The sequence below is a fragment of the Pipra filicauda genome, unplaced genomic scaffold (genome assembly GCF_003945595.2).
Source record: "Pipra filicauda isolate LSUMZ 115617 unplaced genomic scaffold, ASM394559v2 scaffold794_size103662_pilon, whole genome shotgun sequence".
Taxonomy (NCBI): Eukaryota; Metazoa; Chordata; class Aves; order Passeriformes; family Pipridae; genus Pipra; species Pipra filicauda.
In genome coordinates, this window is record NW_024104969.1 from 20,170 (window position 1) to 40,624 (window position 20,455).

General features: G+C 49.8%; 1 protein-coding gene and 1 long non-coding RNA gene across 2 annotated transcripts in view; both read left to right on the forward strand.

Annotated features, from left to right (window-relative positions):
- Positions 1 to 9,793, forward strand: part of LOC113987843 (probable tRNA N6-adenosine threonylcarbamoyltransferase) — a 22,338-nt gene extending 12,545 nt beyond the window's left edge. The window contains exon 5 of the mRNA XM_039390007.1: positions 9,745 to 9,793. Coding sequence (XP_039245941.1) covers positions 9,745 to 9,793 — 49 coding nt within the window. The remainder of the gene's footprint in view (positions 1 to 9,744) is intronic.
- An 8,713-nt stretch (positions 9,794 to 18,506) lies between these two features.
- Positions 18,507 to 19,643, forward strand: LOC120324995. Its single transcript, XR_005566740.1, has 2 exons — positions 18,507 to 19,052; positions 19,246 to 19,643. It is a non-coding gene; the product is annotated as an uncharacterized LOC120324995 (long non-coding RNA).
- Positions 19,644 to 20,455: the final 812 nt, after the last annotated feature.

Sequence of the window (20,455 nt, forward strand, 5' to 3'; positions counted from 1 at the left end):
GGGATGTACAGGAAGAAGTGAGTCAGGGTAAATAAATACCTGCCTAGGTCCCTGTGTGTGGTTCAGAAGGTGACACTGAAATAAGGTTGTTTCTAGAGCTGGTGGCACTAAGAATATTGGGACTTCCACCAATTCTTCAGGAAGTCTGGCAAAGTGACCTTGAATATCCAAAACAGGGAGGGTTTGCTCCTGAAGCTCTGGTAGATGAAGATGACGCTGGTGTGTCTGCTCTAATTAGGTTTTTAAGTGCTTCAGGGTGAGGACTGGCTTTTCACAGGGGCTGTGACAGCATCCAGCACAAGGGAGCTCTGGAGCAAGGCAGAGCATCTGGCTTTGTTATCTGAATAATGGTCAAAACAGAAATAGCATAATAATAAGACAAAAATGATATGCTGGAACAAGAAGTAACCCTGGTAATGTGATAACAGCCATGATTACAGGCTGTAATTATCTGAGGGGGTTCAGCAGACCCGGGCAGAGGGAAACACGCCCTGATCAGGTCACATTCTCCAGGTGAGAGGAGCCCTGGGGAGGAGGTGGTGGCTGTGGAGGCTCCCCCTTGGTGCAGTGTGGCTACAAAAGTCTCAGCAGGTTTGGTGTTAAGACAGGAACTGAGGGGGTGGAAGAGTCTGGGGGCAGCTTCTCTGCCCAAGTCACCTCTCTGACCATGAGGAGTCCCATATAAACCAGTAATTTCAGATTTTTTGGTTGTAGTGAAGGGAAATGGGCACTTTAAAGGCCAATTCATGCCATCCTGGATGGTGTGCCTGAACTTAAACTACATGAATGACTTGGTGGCCATATAAACTCTCCTGTTTAAATTGGCTGTAATAACACTTTCTTTATCATCTCCATGGAAATTCTCAGCACTTTGGGAAGCAACTTATTTTTCCTGAAGCCATGAAACACAAACACAAGAAACCCCAGATCTTAATTGTGTTCAGTAAATCCCACTGAAGCTCATGTGCCAACAATAATAACAATTACAAATGAATCATGGAATCACAGAGTGGTATGGGCTGGAAGGGACATTAAAGCTCATCCAGTCCCACCCCCTGTCATGGGCAGGGACACCTCCCACTAGCTCAGGCTGCTCCAAGCCCTGTCCAACCTGGTCTTGGACACTTCCAGAGATGGAGAATTCTTCCTTAGACAAGCACTGAGCAATCCCAATCCCTGGTTTCTGTTGGATAATGTCTCCCAGGCTGTAGGATAGAGGCAGATAACATCCTCTGCTGCCAATGTGAGCCCTCAGCTGCACTTTGTATCTATTATAGATCAGAAGTCAGCTGTCACTGGGCCCCACTGTTGGTACAGCACCGAACCTGGCCCAGCTGGGGAGTTTGGAACCAAGAGTGGCTTTGTGACACACCTCCTGTGCCACCCACAGTGATGGCACCAGGACAGGCCACAGGGATGGGAGGTCTCCTGAGATATCACCCCTTCTGAAGAGGCTCTGAGCTGCTGAACTGTGCTTAGCTGCTGGAAACAGAGGAGTGCCAGGTTGGAATGTCCTCCTGAACAAGTCAGAGCAGCCACAGCTTTGCTCCTGTTGATGTAGGTTAGGGTGTTTAACTGAACAGGGATTCTCCTGTACAACTGGAGATCACCAAAGAGATCCAGAAGACTCTGCCTGGTGACCCACAGCACTCTGGAGCTGCCTTGGGACTCCTCACCCTCCCTGAAAGAGAAATCAGTGAGGTGGGTGCAGGAACTGTGTGAGGGTGGACACAGGGCATCCACTTCTTCAGACCCTTCAAATTCCTGCTTTAGCACTTGCACCTTTGTGGGCAAAATGGGAGTGGCTGGAGGTGGAATAATCTGCCCAAAAGCCCAAAGGTGCTTCTCTGCCAAGTGCCACTGTCCCTGGAGGGATGTGACTGGTGGAACATCATCAAAGATGTTACATTTGGATGATGACCTGCAGATTTCTTTGAAAGAGTTACCTTTGGGGCCAAATTTTGAATTGTTTTTATCCACAGAGCAACAGAAACCCAGAACGGGTCAGGTTGGAAGGGACCACAGTGGGTCACTGGTCCCACTCCCTGCTCAGCAGGGCCATCCCAGAGCACTTGGCACAGGATTGTGTCCAGATGGGTCTGGAATATCCTGGTGAGGGGGACTCCATCCCCTCCCTGTGCAGCCTGTTCAGTGCTGGGTCACTGCACAGGGAAGAAGTTCTACCTTATGGGAAGGTCAGATATCTGTGCCATCATCCCTGAGGGAGGAGAGAAGAATTTTTCTCTCGCTGTCACTACAAACTGCAGCTTTTCACACACCTGCAATTCCCTTTATGTGGCTGATTTCAAAGAGGCCCCTGGAATCCCAGACATAACCTGGCTGTCCTGAGGCAGATTAGTGTCACTTCCTACAGAACAGGAGCTTCCAACCAGGGAGCTGGATGGTCCAGGCCAGCCCTGGAGACTCTGCCAGTGTGGGAAGGAAGTTTGGGCTCCTGAACCCAAATAACTGGATTGTTCTCCTAAAATTCTTTATTTCTGGTTATTGTGCTGCAAAACTTTACACTGCCTTCACAAAATCCCAGAATCCCAAATGGGTCAGGCAGGGGGGGACCGCAGTGGGTCACTGGTCCCACTCCCTGCTCAGCAGGGCCATCCCAGAGCACGTGGCACAGGATTGTGGCCAGACAGTTCTGGAATATCCCCAGTGTGACCCTCCCTGTGCAGCCTGTTCAGGGCTGGGTCACTGCCCAGCAAAGAAGTTCTTCCTCCTGTCCAGGTGGAGCTTCCTGGGCATCAGTTCCTGCCCGTTCCTCCTGTGCCATTGCTGGGCCCCCCGAGCAGAGCCTGGGCCATCCTCTGCCCCCTCCCTGCAGCCCCTGACACACCCTGGGGAGGGCCCCTCTCAGGCTCTGCTCTGGAGGCTGAACAGCCCCAGCTCCCTCAGCCTTTGCTGCTCCCAGAGCTGCTCCATCCCTTGGGCATCTCTGTAGGAGAGTCACCTTCCAGGAGCTCCCTGTCCCTGCTGTGCTGAGGAGCCCGAGCTGGGCCAGCCCTGCAGATGTGCCTCCCAGGGCTGGGCAGATTGGAACCTCCACGGGGTCAGTGATGGGTCACTGAGCAGGGAGTGGGACAGAAATCAGTTGGGCTGTCACTCTTGATGCCAGTAAGACACTGGTTGTCCACAGAGCAGGCAGGAGTTTAATTTGGGCCTGGGTCCCTCATTAAGTCACCCATCACCCATCACTCCCCACCCAGTCCCTGCACTGAGGGTGCACAGCAGGGATCAGCCTCAGCCTGTTCCCCTCGCCTGCTTTTGCCTCAAGTGAACTCTTCTGACTTCAGCTCAAAGCATCAAAGCCCCTCAGCATTTCTTTGAAGACCATCAACAGTTAAATTGGCTGGAATTATGCTGGTTTATTCCTCCATGGAATTAGGGAAGAGCTTCTGATGGGGCTCTGTAAGATGGGCTGCTCTGGCAGCCTGGGAAATCAACTCATCTCTGATCCAGGGAATACTATGGATTGGCAATTTTTCCTCTAAGAGAAAATTGAGACTTAGATGAAAGCCACACATTTTTAATGCAAATTATATTTTCAGTGAAAAAGTGGAAATTTTTTATGCTGAACTTATTCCTTTTTCAGTGGTTTTATTCCCCAAGTTCTGGCTTTGTGTTTTCCTTCAGAACACTGTCTTTTGTATGTGTATGTGTGTGTACACACGTGTACAAGTGAATAATAGATGTTTGCTAAGTGGGATTGTTAATTACTGTCAACCTGCTTTGCAATCCTATAATTTTGACATAAATATATTTTCCCTCATTGCTGAATTGGTCTCACCCCAAATTAATATGGACCAAGAGTAACTGTGAGGCTAAATTGAAGGATGTCTCTGGAACTGGAGAATGTGTTAGTTATGTTAGGGGACAGATTCCCTGACAGGAGCTTAAACTAAGCACTTAAGAACCCTCTTCAGCATCTTATTGTCTCTGATGAGATCATGATTCAGGCTACTTGAGTAGGAGCTCAAGAATGCAAACCCTCAGGGAGTGGAACTTGCTCCAAGGACAGGAATCCAGGTTTAATGAGCTTGTCTCTGCCAACCTAAAGAAAATTGTCAAATAAGACCTCAAATGGGGATGAAGGCACCCAGACCAAGGAAAATCGGGAAGGGCCTTGATTTGAAGGCGTGTGAGGACACTGAGGGCACTTGGTCTGTTCAGCTGGAGAAGAGGAGACTGAGGGGAGAGCTCAGTGCAGTTCCACCTTCCTGGGCAGGGGCAGAGGAGGGGCAGGGACTGAGCTCTGCTCTGGGGGGACCAGGGACAGCAGCCAGGGAATGGCTGGAGCTGTGTCAGGGCAGGCTCAGGTTGGATCTCAGCCAAAGGTTCTTCCCCCAGAGGCTGGTTGGGCCCTGCCCAGGCTCCCCAGGGCAGTGGGCACAGCCCCAAGGCTGCCAGAGCTCCAGGAGGGTTTGGCTGATCCTCTGGGGCACAGGGGGTGACTCTTGGGGATGGGCCTGTGCAGGGCCAGGAGTTGGACTGGATGACCCTTGTGGGTCCCTTCCAACTGAGCATATTCTGGGATTCTGTGATACTCAGGTGATCAACCCCACAACCCCCCACCCACCCCACCAAACACCCCCACCCCCCCCCCCAGCCCCAGGCCACCACCCCCCCACCCCCCCCCACCACCCAACACAAACCACCCCCAACCCCCACCCAAACCCAAACCCCACACCCACCACCCCCCCCCCCAACCCACACCCCCCCCCTCCCCCCCACCACCCCCCAACCCCCCACACCCACCCCCCACCCAAAACCCCCCCCCCCACCCCCAACCCCCCCCCCCCAACCCCAGCCACAGACAACAGCCAGGGCCAAAACCAAACCCTGCTGCCAGAGAGAATCACAGATTGGTTTGGGCTGGAAGGGAAATTAAAGCCCATCTCATTCCACCCCTGCCACAGGTTGCTCCAACCTGGCCTTTGACACTTCCAGGGATGGGGCAGCCACAGCTTCTCTGGGCAACCTGTGCCAGGGCCTCCCCACCCTCACAGGGAACAATTTCTCCCCAGTATCCCATCTAACCCTGCCCTCTGGCAGTGGGAAGCCATTCCCCCTTGTAATGTCCCTCCAGCCCTTCCAAATAGTCCCTCTCCATCTTTCCTGTGGGCTTCCTTCAGGTACTGAAAAGCAAAAATCCAGGCAACTAGTAAGTGTTTACATCTGTATCTGCTACATCTGGAAAAAAGCAGAATTCCAGTGCCATTTGCAGCAATTTGAGCAGTGCTGCAGTGCAGGACTCAACCCAGGGCTCAAAACACCTGTGAGAAAACATTTCCTGCTGCCTTATGCTTCCCCTTGTGCTGGGGGAAAATTCTTGGAGAGGAGATTCCAGTAATCATTAAGGCCAGTTTAAATGACAAAACCCAAATATCAGTTTGTCTGGCAGCTACTCTTGTGAAAACCTGCTTCTAGGTGATAATGACTTTAAAAACTGAATTAATCAGCCTGAACTCTTCCCAGCTGGATGTGTCTGTCAAGGTAGATTTTTTTCTTTTTCTTTTCTAATTTTCAGGAAAAAAAAAATTTTCTCCTTTTCTAAGAAAGAAATAGCAAGGAAAAGATTTCCCTGGATTTTATTAACTTTACGTAGTTGTTTTGAAGCAGGGTTTGAGGTCTGGAAGGGCACTCAGGGGGACAAGATGTCTCATTTTCTTCCACATTTAATCTTCCCAAACTGCAAAAATTCTGAACATCCATGAGTTGCTCAATAAAATTTCTTAAAGTTTTTCAGCAGATTCCCTGAGTTCTAACCTGTCCTAGGGATGCTCTGTGTCCCTCAAGCTCCTCCACTACCAGGCTGTTCTGGGGATGTGGACACAGAGAAGGGTGTTGGCTCCAGGTTTGTGGCACCAGGTCTGAGAGCAGCTGCTCTGACTGTCCTGGGCTCCCCTGGACACAAACATTGAAACTGGTCACCAAAAAAATAGAGAGATAAGGAACCTAGGAGGGGTCAGACTTGAATTAAAAGGACAAAAGTAAGAGCAAAAGTGAGGAAGGGGGGGAAAGGAAGGGCTGATAAGTTGGATAATAATGGCACAAGAGACAGGGCAGGAAAAAGAGAGCTCAGGCAGAGACAAGAAAGAAAATGAAGATAAGAAGGTAAATAGGATCAAACTCGGTGGGATGGTGGAACATTCCCATCCATTGGGAGGGACTGTGAGAAGGACATGGGAACTAAAAGGAAAAAACACCAGGGCTGGGCTGGCAAGAGAACAAGGGCTGGGGAAGGGCAGGAGGTCAAGGAGAGGAGCTGTGGGACACAACTGGGACACACCAGAAGGAAACCAGAGTTCAACATAAACAGGTAAAGGTTCAGATCTCCCCAGAACAACACAGAAATCCAGAACTGAACCTCAGAGTGTGAACCTTTCCCACAGCTGCCTGCTGCATGAGGAGCTGCCTGCTGGCACTGCCAGGTCCCTCCAGGGGGTACCGAGCACTCTAAGCCCAATTCCTGGGAGATCTGCTGGGAATCTGAGGGTCCCATAACTGCTGATTGCCACAGCAGAACAAACAACAATCCTACAGGAACCAATGTGTATTTCCCCTTTGGTTTATTGTCTTCAAATTGCACCATGAATCCAAACCCTCAGTAAAGTTGCAATCGAGTTGCCAGGCCAAGATGCCAAAAGGTCTCTGAAAAACTAAGTTGCTCCTCTTCTGCATTTCCTCCCTGCCATTATTTTCTCTTGCAAACATCAAGCAAATTTTGAGAAGCATCCTCTGTCTTATCTAGTGAAGAGGGGAAATGCACAGAACCATCCAAGCAGATCTGAAATTCCAGGAGCAGAGCTACAAAAAGGTTCTGCCGGAGGAAATGAGGATGAAACCTGAGCACAAGAAGTGCCATAAAAGGTACAAGCAGAATTTTGTGCATGAACTGGGATATCTGACAGTATAAAGGACTTGGTGTAGGGAATTTAGGTGATAAAGGAGACATGAGCACATTAACAATGAAAGTGCAACTTGGCGTTAGTAAATTGGTTGTACTGACAGTTTTGGCTTTAATCTGAGCACAGCTACCTGGTTGTAATAAAAATGACACTTCTCCTCAAAATGGTGTGAAAGAAAGTAAAAAATATTATGAGAGAACTAATAATGGCCCTGAGGAAATTGATATTTCTGCATTCAGTGCAGACCTGGGACAGGACACAGCAAAGTGAGAGATCTTAATGAAATTCTGAGCAAGTCCCCAAGCCCAGGATGGGACCAGAGCTGTGGGTCCAATCATGTAAAACCTAAATCAGGATATGTACATTTGAATTAGTCTAATGCAGAGTTATCTCAGTTCTGTCACCCTCACTTGGAAACATCACCTTGATATTCTTTCAATGCAGCTGTTTTGGGGTGACAAAAATGACCTGCTCAAGGCACTGTGCACCTGTGCCTGCTTTCACAGCATGGACCACGTGTGTGGAGTGGAGCTGATTTTAAAGGCTGAGAATCATAGAAATGTAGAATCATTTAGGTTTGGAAAGACTCTTAAAATGATCAAATCTGGTCTTAATCCAACACTGCCAAGGCCACCACTAAAACATGCCCCCAGTCACTACATCCACATGGCTTTTAAATCCCTCCAGGGATGGGGACTCCACCATCTCCCTGGGCAGCCCCTGCCAAGGCCTGACCACCCTTTCCAGGAGGAAATTCCTCCTGATGTCCAACCTGAGCCTCCCCTGGCACAGCTGGAGGCCGTTTCCTCTCCTCCTGGCCCTTGTTCCCTGGGAGCAGAGCCCGACCCCCCCCCAGCTCCCCCCTCCTGTCAGGGGGTTGCAGAGCCAGAAGGTCCCCCCTGAGCCTCCTTTTCTCCAGGCTGAGCCCCCCCAGCTCCCTCAGCCGCTCCTGCTGCTCCAGCCCCTTCCCAGCTCCCTTCCCTTCCCTGCACACGCTCCAGCCCCTCAATGTCTCTCTTGTCTGAGGGACCCAAAACAAGACACATCCTGAAGATACACCCAGACCACAAGGAGCTGCTGACAAGAAGCACATCTGGGCCACTTTATGGAAATTGCAGTTTCAGGTTTTGTTTTTAGCAATGAGTTATATCTGAGTTCCCAAACCAAGCAGTGCCAGCCCACCCTTCCCCAGCCCTGTTAAACCTTGCTGAGATCTCTTCTTTACATTTAGAACTTACAGGAACTGGTTCCAAGCCTCACTTATTCCTTTCATTGGCCCTTCTCATGCCCAGCCATCCCAAAAGCAGGTGTTGCTGGTCTCCTGCAGCAGTGTCTCCCACTTTGGATATTGGGGGAGCAGGAAGAAGACCTCTAACAGGATTGCTTTGACTTCTGGGAGGCAGTGTCTTCTTGCACAAGAAAATTGATGTGAAGGATTCCCCCTTTCAGAGGATGAAAAGGAAGCCTGGAAATAAACTGGGTCCTGTCCTTGTGTGAGACCAGTCATGGAAGTAAAATCCACCAGGAAAATCCTCAGAAGACAGGCCTCCTCTGTTCCCATGCTACAGACTTCTCCAGGATTGTTTTGTCAGGAATTGCATTTGCCAGGAGCAAGATTTAAACTGGGTAATACTTCCCCTTTTGAGAAAACTTCCAAACAATTCTGAGTGTCCATGCTGGGAGCATCATGGAAGGACAGGAGGATAAAACCACCAACAAGATCACTGAGGCCCCTTTCCCTCACTGCCTTTCACCAAACTCTTAGTGAGGATGGTCTTGCTTTCAGACCAGCCTGGCTCCTTTTGAATGATAATATTAGCAGAAGAAGTGTTGATTTAGACATCAAATGCAATTAAAGTCAAACTTTGACAGCTCCTGAGTAACTACAAAGCACCCAGTGGAGTTTTCAGCTGTGCTCTGAAAATGCAGCCACATGCAGAGTCTCACCAAACGTCCTAAAAATTGGAGTGCTTTAAGCCAGCTGTACTTACTGCTTTTAAGACCAGGTATTTGATGTTCCTGAAGCTGAGATAAGGGAGAAGACTCTCCTACATGCTGATTGCTTTCACAGTGCCTGAATCTCGGAGTGTGTTGCACCTCTCTGTCCAAAAATCAAGGCCACCTCTACAGAGAGTTTCATGCAGAGGGTACCAAAGACAAGGTGGACTTTGACAGCCACATCTCCCAGAGCCTCAGGTGAGTGAACTGGGCTCTGCTGCTGGACACAACTGGCTCAGACACGGGGGTAAATGCTGATGGGCATGTGGGGGTGGGGAAAGGGCTGCTTTGTTCTGAAGTGATTGATCCAGGGGGTGTGGGAGCAGCTGTTGGCTTGTGGCACTGCTGGAAGAAAGGGGTGAGAAACAAAGAGGACATGGGGGAATGGCATTAAACTGAAGGAGAGTAGATTAGATTGGATATTAGGCTGAAATTCTCCCCTGTGAGGGTGGGGAGGCCCTGGCACAGGTTGTCAGAGAAGCTGTGGCTGCCCCATCCCTGGAAGTGTCCAAAGCCAGGCTGGATGGGGCTTGGAGCCACCTGGGCAAGTGGAAGGTGTGGAGGGGGTGGAATAAGATTATCTTTAAGGTCCCTTCCAACCCAAACCATTCTGTGTTTTATGATTCTGTGATTCTGTGATTCTCAGACCTTTGTCTCCCAAAGGACCCTGCCTTGGGCACAGCTGCCCCCTCTGTACCACTGCCCAGCCACAAGGTCCTGCTTCCACTGTGTTTGCTCCCAAATCTCCCTGAATACAGGGCTGCTCCAGCCCAGAGCAGAGCATTGCAGCCCCTGCATGGCTCAGCTTGGATTTCCATCCCTACAGCTTTGGAGACATCACGTGGCTGCATGACATTGAGCTGGGAAACCTCTAGAGTGGAACATCTCTGTGATCCATCTCCTGGAAGTGTTAATGTCATCCTCAGCTCTCCTTTGTGCCAATTAGCCAAAGCCCTGTGGAGGAGGAGGAGATCCATAATTCCAGCTGGAGCTGCTGTGTCATGTGTGGTTCTGCTGCAGCTCCTCATTGCTCCTCCAGCCCCCCACAGAGGGGTCCTGGCAGTCCCCGCCAGACAGGGTTGATTTAGACCCTTTGCTCTGCTGGAACTGGTGATAAATCAACTCCCTAATGAGCTGAAGCTGCTGTTGGGACACCACAACTCCATCACCACTCCAAGAGGCTTTATTAGCTGGAATAGCTGCTCCACCACTGGTAATTTTTGTGGGAGCCTTTCTGACTTGGCTGTTTAATATCTGACCTCACATGATTTATAGGGACAGCAGGTTTGTTGATCTGATATTGTTGATAAGATATTGGGGTAACAGTAGCACCCAAGATGGATCATCTTTGCTCTCCTGGGACAAGTGATACTTCGTAAAAGGGATTTTGCACTCAATATTTATTCTTGAGAGCAAATCCCAAAGTTACAACATCAGTGCTGCACAGTTCCTCTCCCCTCCAGTAAAACAGGGCAGCCCCAGTAATGTGGTTGTATCAATTTAGCTTAAACATCAGTAATTCCAGTGGTGTCTGGGGGATTTAAACACCCTGAATGCCAATGGCATCCCAGGATCCAAACAACGGGAATCTTTCCAAATGCTTCCCTTCTGCTTTGCCTCCAGCAACCACCAGCAATCCTTGATTTTCCTGTTTTCCAACCCAAATATTTCTTGCCTAATTTAATGTATTTCCTGGTTGCATTTGCCTGTATTATCCTATATGTTATGTAAATATGACATTTGGTGTTCAATAAGCCCAGCGCACATGTAGAGTCATCACTCAGCCACACTAATGAGAGAGTAACTCCAGTTTGGAAGCTGCTGCTGGGCTTTGAGCTCTGTAATGATACCAGTGATGTCCAACCTCACCCTGTGAGCCACAGGGACTAATCTGTGGTCATTAAAGAGCTGGATGCCCTCTCCAAACACTGGGATACTCCTGAACAGGATCAAAGCAATGGAAGACAGACAGCCTGAGTCCTACTGGTATTCCTTTGCCCTTCAAGGGCACTGATTGATTCTCCAGGAGTTCTGGAAGCTGTTTTTTCCATGAGCTTTTCAGAGAGCCACTGAAGCTCTTGAGATCTCTTGCAAAAATCTGTAAGATGCAGAAGGGTCTCAGACTTCTGTCAGCACTGAACCAGTGATTTATCTGCACTGAACCAGTGCTGACAGAAGTGGTTTTCTACCACCCTCTTTGGGCAGGATAACATGGGATGTTTTCTCATGTGACTCTCTCCTGGCCTCCATCTCTCCGACACTGACACTGAGAATATCCTGGATTGTCTCCCTTGGGATCAGAAGAAGGCTTTGCAGACTTGTCTTGAGTGAAATTTCCACTGAATTTCCCCCTGTAGCACAGGAGTGAGTGTGGTGGCACCTGCAGGAGTCCTGCTGACAGAGAGCAGCCATTCCAACCTGCTTTCCCAGCTCCTGCCCACACCACAAGCTCATTCCCTGCCACAAAAACTAGAAGTTTCCTGAAGTCTGCTGGGCTCCTGGGTAGTGCTGCACAAACTAAGGTGAAGACACCTGGCAGAGTCAGGGGTGGCCTTCTCTGTACCAGCACAACTAAGTCCACACGTGACTGGTGTCACCAGTGGCACCCAGTTGACCAGTTCCTGCCTCACTAAAGGCCATGGTGGAGTCACCACCTCTGGAAATATTCAAGAGGAGCTTGGGGATGGGGTTCAGGGTGATTGTGGTGCCGTTGGTTGATGGTTGGACTTGATCTCAAAGGTCTCTTCCAGCCATGGTGATTCTGTGAAGGCCGTGAAGGCAGAGATGGTTCAGCAGCTTCAACACCTGAAATGTTTGAGGCACCCTCAGAGCCCTGCACTTGTGAGGACAGTGCTCCAAGGCTCAGCTCTGCTCTGTGGCAGGACCTGCCTCTCTCCATCCTGGCCAAGGACCTTATCCAGCCACTCCAGAGAGCTCCTCAAGGAAAGAGAAATCAAGATTTGACAGGAGCCTCCGAAGTGTGACAAGAAACGAGACCTGCTGAGTCTTTGCCCCGGGAATGAGGCCAAATTTTTGCACCCAGCTTTTGGTGTGGATGTAATGAACTCATGCCTGCAGTCTTGGGATGGTTATTGGGAGAGTGAGAAGAGAGGGGAGTGAACACTGGCCTTTTTTAACACTTTTTTCCAGCCCCTTCTGTTCCCTGAGCTCCTGCAGTGTGTCATTATCTGGGATTGCAGGCTTTGCCCAGTTTCTGCTCCTGCCCAGTCAGCTCTCGTCTCCAGGACAATCTGAATTAGTTGGTTTTAGGATTTCACAGGGCTGGAATATTGAGACACTTTCAGCTGGAATCAAGAAGGAGGAGTCTGATCCTGATCCCACACATGTGGCTGGTGGGGGTTTATGGTGGAGGGAAAAGCCCCAATCTACACATCTTTGTGCCACAGGTCCAGCATTTTACCAGCAGAACATGTCTCTAGTAGGTGCAACTTTGAAGATCTCTCTTTGTCCTCTAAGGCTATTTTGTACCTTCTTTAAACACATGAAATTTCCACCATTTTCACTGTAAATTCTGGCTTCATGCCCACTGCTGTTTGTAATTCCTGCTCTAACAATGAAGTGAGGATTAAATCAGCCTTTCCAGACCACCACTGCCAGGACAACTGTTCATCCCTCTCTCAAATTATTTCCTGCACCTTGCTGTTCTCCAGGGCTATTCCCCAGAGCTGGAGGGGGGGTGGAATCCTCATTAACCAGCTCTGTGGACACATGAGGTGGCTGATCTCCAGCTCTGCTGACTAAATACAAGCAGGACTGTTGTTTCTTTCCCCAAGGAACAGTCTTATCAAACAAATGCCACTTTCTCAATTAACATCTCACCACCTGCCCTTACCAAAGGGACAGGCTCCTTGTCCTGTTGGTAATATGATGATAATGTTGATAATGATGATAAACACAATGACAATAACAACAGCAACAATAAAAACAATTGAGTATAATCTTAGGGCTCCTAAGTAAAAAAGGATGCTGGAGTTCTCGTTTTGGCAAACTGAATGAGGAGCTTAAAGGTGAGGATAATAAAATAAAATAAAATAAAAAAATAAATAAAATACCATCCACTGGTATTTTCCTCTGCTCCACAATACCTCTGTTGTTTGGGTTCACCCAGTACCAGCACATGAAAGTCAAGGTGGATCCCAGTCCCACTGAGCTCCACAGCTGTGTGTAAACAGCCCTATTTCTCCATGGCTGGTTCCCTGCCTATAACAGGGGCAATCAAACCATCTAGAAGAAAGTTCCAGCCACCAAGGTGCAGGAGAATTTTGATGCCAGGTTTGTATGTAAATTGTCAGCAGCAGCCACTTCCTTCCTCCTCCTTTCCTCCTTCTACCTCAGCTGTGCAGCACCAAACTGTCCTCAAGGTTCACACACTTGAGGAAAAGGAAATAAATCTCATTTTTCCCTGAGTGTGAGCACAGATCAGGGGCTGCAGTCACATCTTTAGCATGAATAGGCAGTAACTGAAGACTGAAGTAATTCATATCCATCATTTAAACGCGCTACCAGACTAAAACTCGAGTTTGAAAGAGCAGATCAGAGCAAAAATCCAACTAAAGCTGGTTAGCAATGACCAGGTTCAAATTTTTGGTTTTAATTAAAACCAATTTCCTTGACTAACATGACTTTTTAATGCACAGTAAGTTTGCATTTTATTTTTTTTAAGGAGTAAAATAAAACTTTTTTAAATGTTCTTCTGCCCAGAACTTCCCCTTCAGCCACCGTGTGCAGAGCCCAGCAGGGTCTGTTTGCAGTGGGTTTAAAACGATCCCACCGAGTCACTCTTTGGGGGTTGAAGTTTCATTCCAGGTGTGAGCCCTGGCACAGCTTCCTCTGCAGCCCCTTTCTGAGCCCCCTGTGAGCAGGTTCAGAGGAAGCACCCCTGCAGGGGGGGATTTCTGCTGCAGGGGGGATTTCTGCGGTCACTCAGAAGTGTTTGTGGCTCCGGTCCCACCGCAGGGCTGGTGGAGCCTTTCAGGAGGAAAAGCAAAGCCTTTGCACCCCCCACCCCCCGTGAGGAACCAACTCCCTCCTATTCTCCTTGCACATCCCCAGAGAACAACGCTTTTGTTTTCACTAATCTTTCATTTTCAGGGCTGATTAGATGCTTTAACTAAGTGAATCCTATTATTTAAAGCCTTCCTGGCTGCTTCTCAGGGTGCATTCTGACTCATGCACCTATTTGCAGGTGGAGATTAGAAAGAGAAGGTGATTTTTTGCCTTTCAAAAATAGCAGCGAGCAGGTTTTTGGACTGAGACTTATCTGTGTGTGTGTGGCCAGTCCTTGGTACCCACCTCAGTGAAAAGAAGGGATGCTAAAACCTCCTGGCTGAGGCTTCCTGGTGGTGTTTGACTCCTGCTTTAGAAGGTGCAATGGAAATAGTATCAGAATCATGGAATGACAGCACGGTTTGGGTTGGAAGGGACCTTACAAAACATCCAGTCTCACTCCCTGCCATGGGCAGGGACACCTTCCACCAGCCCAGGTTGCTCCAAGCTCCATCCAACCTGGCCTTGGACACTTCCAGGGATGGGGCAGCCACAGCTTCTCTGGGCAACCTGTGCCAGGGCCTCCCCACCCTCACAGGGAAGGGTTTCTTCCTCATATCTAATTTAACCCTGCCCTTCTTCAACTTAAGACCTTTATGGATCCTAACTAGGATATTTTCAGGCCTTTAAATATTAGAAGATGTATATTAAACCACAAAGATAAAGCCAAAATACAGCAGTGCATTCCCACCCCCCCAAGCTGGAGCTCCAGGATTCCTCAGGACACCAGCACAGAGAGGCAGCTCTGGAGCTGGGGCAGGGGGGATGAGATGCCAGGGTGGGGACCCCTGGGGACAGCAGGTCACACCTGCAGGAGCAGGGCCAGAGAGGGGAAGAAACTTCTGAAACTTCTTCCTTCAGTTCTTCAGAAACACGGGCTGGTTTCTGACTGACGAGAGCACGGCCAGGGCGAGGCTCAGCCAAGGTTAAACCAGGACCAGTGAGCCCCATTTTTAATGTAAATACCACTGATGGTGTGCACAGGCTGCATTTCTTTGAGCTCCCCGTGTACCACCCACAGGCTCCACCTCTGCCTCACCCTCCCAACCCAGCCCACGCTCCTCTTTAACTCGCTGCTCCCTGGCCAAGGTAATTTGGAGATTTCTTATTCCCCCAAACAAGTTAATGATCTCCTGGAGTGTGATCCAGTGCCTCTCTGACACATCTTTCTGCAACCCAAAACGCCTGAGACACAGCTGCAAAAATAGCCACAGGAACCTGGAGTCAACATCCAAAAAGATCAATTAAAGCAGGAGCTAGATACAAAGAGAATGAGAAGGAACAGGAGCCAGTAATTTGCATTCCCCAATTAAGGAGATTTATCTGCATTTCTAGTTAATAAAAGACATTAATTGATTCACATTTTTTATGGCTGCACACTGAGCTATTTCTGTCTGGAAGGAGACACTCTTAAATGGAATGAGTCAGAGCAGACCTGTTATGCCACCCTGGGACCCTGAAAGACTTGTTAATGGCTCTGAAGAAATCAAGTTGCTTCACACGGCTATTTTCTCTTCAGACATCAAAAGCAGAGGGAAAGTATAGTAGTTCTGAAGGCTGAAAATGCTTTTTTACACGGTCCTTTGCATTTGACAAATAGCAACAGGATAATCAAAGAGACACATCCAGAGACATCTCAGCAGGATTTATGGGCCCAGCTCAACATGATCTCCAGAGACGTGGCTCTAAACTGAGGGAAGTCCTGGCAGGTCAGAGCTCCTCAATTGCCTTCCTTCTAGATTAACTTTGCAATTCAAAAGAGAAGGAAAGTCTCTATTTTTCCCCTCAAAAATATTTAGAAAAACACAGACATAAACTCTTCCCTGTGAGGGTGGGGAGGCCCTGGCACAGGTTGCCCAGAGAAGCTGTGGCTGCCCCATCCCTGCAAGTGTCCAAGGCCAGGTTGGACGGGGCTTGGAGCAACCTGGGCTGGTGGAAGGTGTCCCTGCCCATGGCAGGGGGTAGAACAAGATGAGCTTTAAATTCCCTTCCAACCCAAACCATTCCATGATCCCATGATTCCATCATAAGACACTGATCCAAAGTGACCAGGTACATCTGAGGAAGCCCATCTGTGCCTTCAGCCCTCTGACAGCATTTCCACACTCACTTTGGAAAGGCAATCAGACAGCTTGGAACTGAAAAACATATATTCTTTGGTTTTTACCATAAGAACAAAATGTGGACAAATTGAAAGCATTTGTCATTTCTGCTTCTGTTTCCCTGGTGACAAAAAAAAAAATAAAATAAAATAGAGTAACCAGTATTTCCAACTAAGACAAACCCTGCAGCTCAAAGGCTTGGCCAGTTTGTCCTGATTTTTGCTTTGCTCTCACCCCGTGGCTCTAGGCAGCATGAGGGTGGAAATAGCCTGGGAAATGTGTTCTCTTCTGCAAAGCTGGAGCCTGTTTGCCAAAAACAGCTGGAGTCTATTTGCCTACCCCCAGGTAGTAAAATACTACCTGGCTGGAGCTGTTCATCATAAAATAAATGTCTGTATTGGCCTCATCCTATTTAGAAAGTGAGAGTTATGCTTTGTTTTCCTGTCAACCTTTGCCAGGAAGAAATCATCCCTCCCAGTGCTGATGATGGAGTTTTCTGTTGTTTTCTCCAGCCTTTATTTGGTGTTGATGCCTTGAACATTCACAGCTCCTGGGCATCAGAGGAGCCCATCAAAGGGCTCAGCTCTGTCTTACACACATGCAAAGTAGAAGCCTGGGTTTCTTCTGAACTTGCCTCCCTGGGTGGGAGTGTTTTAGCACCATTTGGGTTGTAACCCTGCACAAAGTCCTGCCAGGGCATGAGGAGCTGACTCGAGGTGTGGGGGGCACAGAAGTCCAGGCATATTAAAATCCTTACAGACAAATCTGCCTCCAGCCACATCCACACCGTCATCTTTGTTAAGGAAAGGGCCTGAGAGAGAAAACGTGCTCCCTGGGCACCCCTCCCCAGCCCCTGGTGCCACAGAGCCTGTTGGGAGCAGGGCTGGGTGAGCCCTGGGTGAGCCCTGCCCGTGGGACACCTGGCTGGGCTGCAGTGCCTGGGCCACAGGTCAGAGTCACAGTGTGGGCTGGGTTGGAAGGGACATTTAAAAACGTACAGTCCCACCCCCTGCCATGGGCAGGGACACCTTCCACCAGCCCAGGTTGCTCCAAGCCCTGTCCAACCTGGCCTTGGACACTTCCAGGGATGGGGCAGCCACAGCTTCTCTGGGCAACCTGTGCCAGGGCCTCCCCACCCTCACAGGGAACAATTTCTTCCCAATATCCCATCTAACCCTGCCTTCTGGCAGTGGAAACCATTCCCCCTTGTCCTGTCCCTCCATCCCTTGTCCCAAGTCCCTCTCCAGCTCTCCTGGAGCCCCTTTATGCCCTGGAAGGGGCTCTAAGTTCTCCCTGGAGCCTCCTCCAGGTGAACACCCCCAACTCTCCCAGCCTGGCTCCAGAGCAGAGGGGCTCCCTGTTTGTACCAAAAAGAGTGAGGGTGTATTTTGAGAGTCCTCCCTTCTCTGAGAGTGTCTCCTGTTCACATCTGCCTACACAGAAACCTCAGCCTTGTGTTCTGCCCTTGTCACCTTCCCGAGCCCCACTCTCTGGGTTGCTGCAGCTTTCTGGCTCCCAACACAAATTCTCCTCCTTGCACACAGCAACCAGTGATCCTGCTGTCATTTTTTCTCTTTCAGTGAAGACCTACATTAGAACACCCAAGAATCCTCAAAGACAAGGAATTCCTGTGGCAGAGCAGGGATTAATACAGGCAAGAGGAATGCAGGCTGTGCTGGCTGGAGCTCTGGTGCTTTGGGACACAAATCTCAGGGTGTGACACCAATTACAGATCTGGGGTAGTGGTTCTGTGCTGTCATTGAAACTGGGATGCCCCATGTTGTGCCTGCAGGGTGGGTGGGATTGAACTCAGGCTGGAGTTCACACTGGTTTTAGGGAGCAATGCTGCTCAAAGAGTCACATCACCCCTCCTCTGCCCTTTGCAGCTCCCCACTGTGCCTGTCCCCAAGCCAGCACAGAATCCCAGAATCACTGTGGTTGGAAAAGCCCTCCCAGCCCATGGATCCCCCTGTGCCCGATGCCCACCTTGTCCCCCAGCCCAGAGCACTGAGTGCCACGGCCAGGCCTTCCTGGGACACCTCCAGGGGTGAGGACTCCAAACCTCCCTGGGCAGCCCCTGCCAGTGCCTGACCACCCTTTGCAGGAAGAAATTCCTTCTGATGTCCAACCTGAGCCTCCCCTGGCACAGCTGGAGGCCGTTCCCTCTCCTCCTGTCCCTTGTTCCCTGGGAGCAGAGCCCGACCCCCCCCGGCTCCCCCCTCCTGTCAGGGGGTTGCAGAGCCAGAAGGTCCCCCCTGAGCCTCCTTTGCCCCAGGCTGAGCCCCCCCAGCTCCCTCAGCTGCTCCTGCTGCTCCAGCCCCTTCCCAGCTCCCTTCCCTTCCCTGCACACGCTCCAGCCCCTCAATGTCTCTCTTGTCTGAGGGCCCAGAGCTGCCCCAGCACTGGAGGTGCCCCAGCAGTGCCAGCACAGGGACAGTCCCTGCCCTGGGGCTGTGACACACCATGGCTGGCACAGCCCAGGGGCCATTGGCCTCTTGCCCACCTGACCATCTTGGCCACCACAGCATCCGTGAGGAGAACTGCTGAAGGGATTTGGGTTCCCAGGCTTTGGATTCAGCTGGAATTGTCTATTCTGGCTCATTGTGTGGGCACAGCAGTGCCTGTGCTGGCACCAGGGAAGATGCACTGAGAGGAAGGGAGGGAACAGGGCAAATTGCCTCTCCCAGCTGTAGTTTTGGGGATGTCATTTTAAACTCTACCCAAACCCCTGGTTTTAGCTGCAAACCTTGTACACCAATTCTAATTGGTCATCCAGGATTTTATGAACCCCAACTGACCTGATTTAGGATGAGCTGAACCACTACAAAGATACTCATTCACCCTTGCCCTGGAGAGCCACATGACCAATTAGACTAAAAGCCCCAATTTTAACTTCTAGAGGTGAGATGAGAAGAATTCCATCTATATGACCAACGTGTGACACTCCAAAGGTGTTGTGAGCCTGGTAAGTCATGGGGTCACCTGAGAAACCAGGGTGGGCTGAAGGGCTGCCCTCCCCCTGTGCACTGGACCAAAATTCCCCCCCTCTTTGGAGAGGTCTGGAGGGTTGAAATTTGAGGCATGGGATGTACCTTTGCAAGGAAACCAGTGGGAATGCAGGAGAGGAATGTAATGGCCTGATCTGCTTTATTTCTGAGGCAAATAAATTCCTGCAGACCAGGGATGTGAACAGCCACAACTGTGAGGAAAGAATTCCTGCAGAACAGGGATGTGAACAACCACAACTGTGAGGAAAGAATTCCTGCAGAACAGGGATGTGAACAGCCACAACTGTGAGGAAAGAATTCCTGCAGAACAGGGATGTGAACAGCCACAACTGTGAGGAAAGAATTCCTGCAGAACAGGGATGTGAACAGCCACAACTGTGAGGAAAGAATTCCTGCAGAACAGGGATGTGAACAGCCACAACTGTGAGGAAAGGCTGAGCAGCTGGGAGCTGATGGACTCAGAGCACAGCAGCTCCTTCTTGAGGGATATTACTTGTGCTTTCAGAACAGAGTTATAAAGACACAAATAATCCACCTCCTCTGGGAAATTTTCCTTTATTTATTCTGCTCCCCATCAGGAACTCTGGGCTGCTGGTACAGGTTTATTACAGGAACACTGGCCCTGCTGGGCTCCAAACCTCAGTGTTGCCAAGTGAGGAAAAGGGAACCATCTTCCCAGCCTTGTCCCAGCACTGGGACAGTTTTCCTTTGGGAAATGCCCAATTCTTCTGGTACAGAGCTCCTGTGCCTGTCCCAGGGTGCACAAACTGGGTGATTCTTGGGGAAACTCCTGCACTAAATCTCTCCATGACACAACTTCATGTCTTTGTGCCGGTGTTGTCCTTTACTTTACACATGATTTTCCCCTCTGGGGTGCAGGATGATCCCATGGCTCCCAGTCTTCCTTTTCTGGGCTAAACAAGCTAAACTTTAGTCTCATCTTGCCTAGCAGGACAAATCCTCCCCAGAAAACCCTTTGCAGCACAGTTCTGTGCCTGCTCCAGTGTGAATTAACCTTTTCTTGACTGGAGTGGGAAAAGAGAAACTTCTCAGTGGCTCCTGCCCCTCCTGTGGGTGATTCCTTGTCCAGGGAGTGCTGAAGAACAGCTCAAAGGCACCAGTTTTTGTGCCTCCTCTCTGTTCCCCAGTGGATGGTTCATATCCATCCTGAGGGCTGGAGGCTTCTGTCCCAGGGGATCTGATAAACTCAGGGATGTGAATTTGTCAGAAGGTGGGGATCCTCCAGCTGGATGTGCCAGAGAGGTCCAGCTCTCTTGGAGTCAATCCCTGTGATGGCTGGTGCAGAAATCAGCTGGGGTTAAGATGAAGCTCCTCTGGACTTTCCTGGAGTGTGATGTGG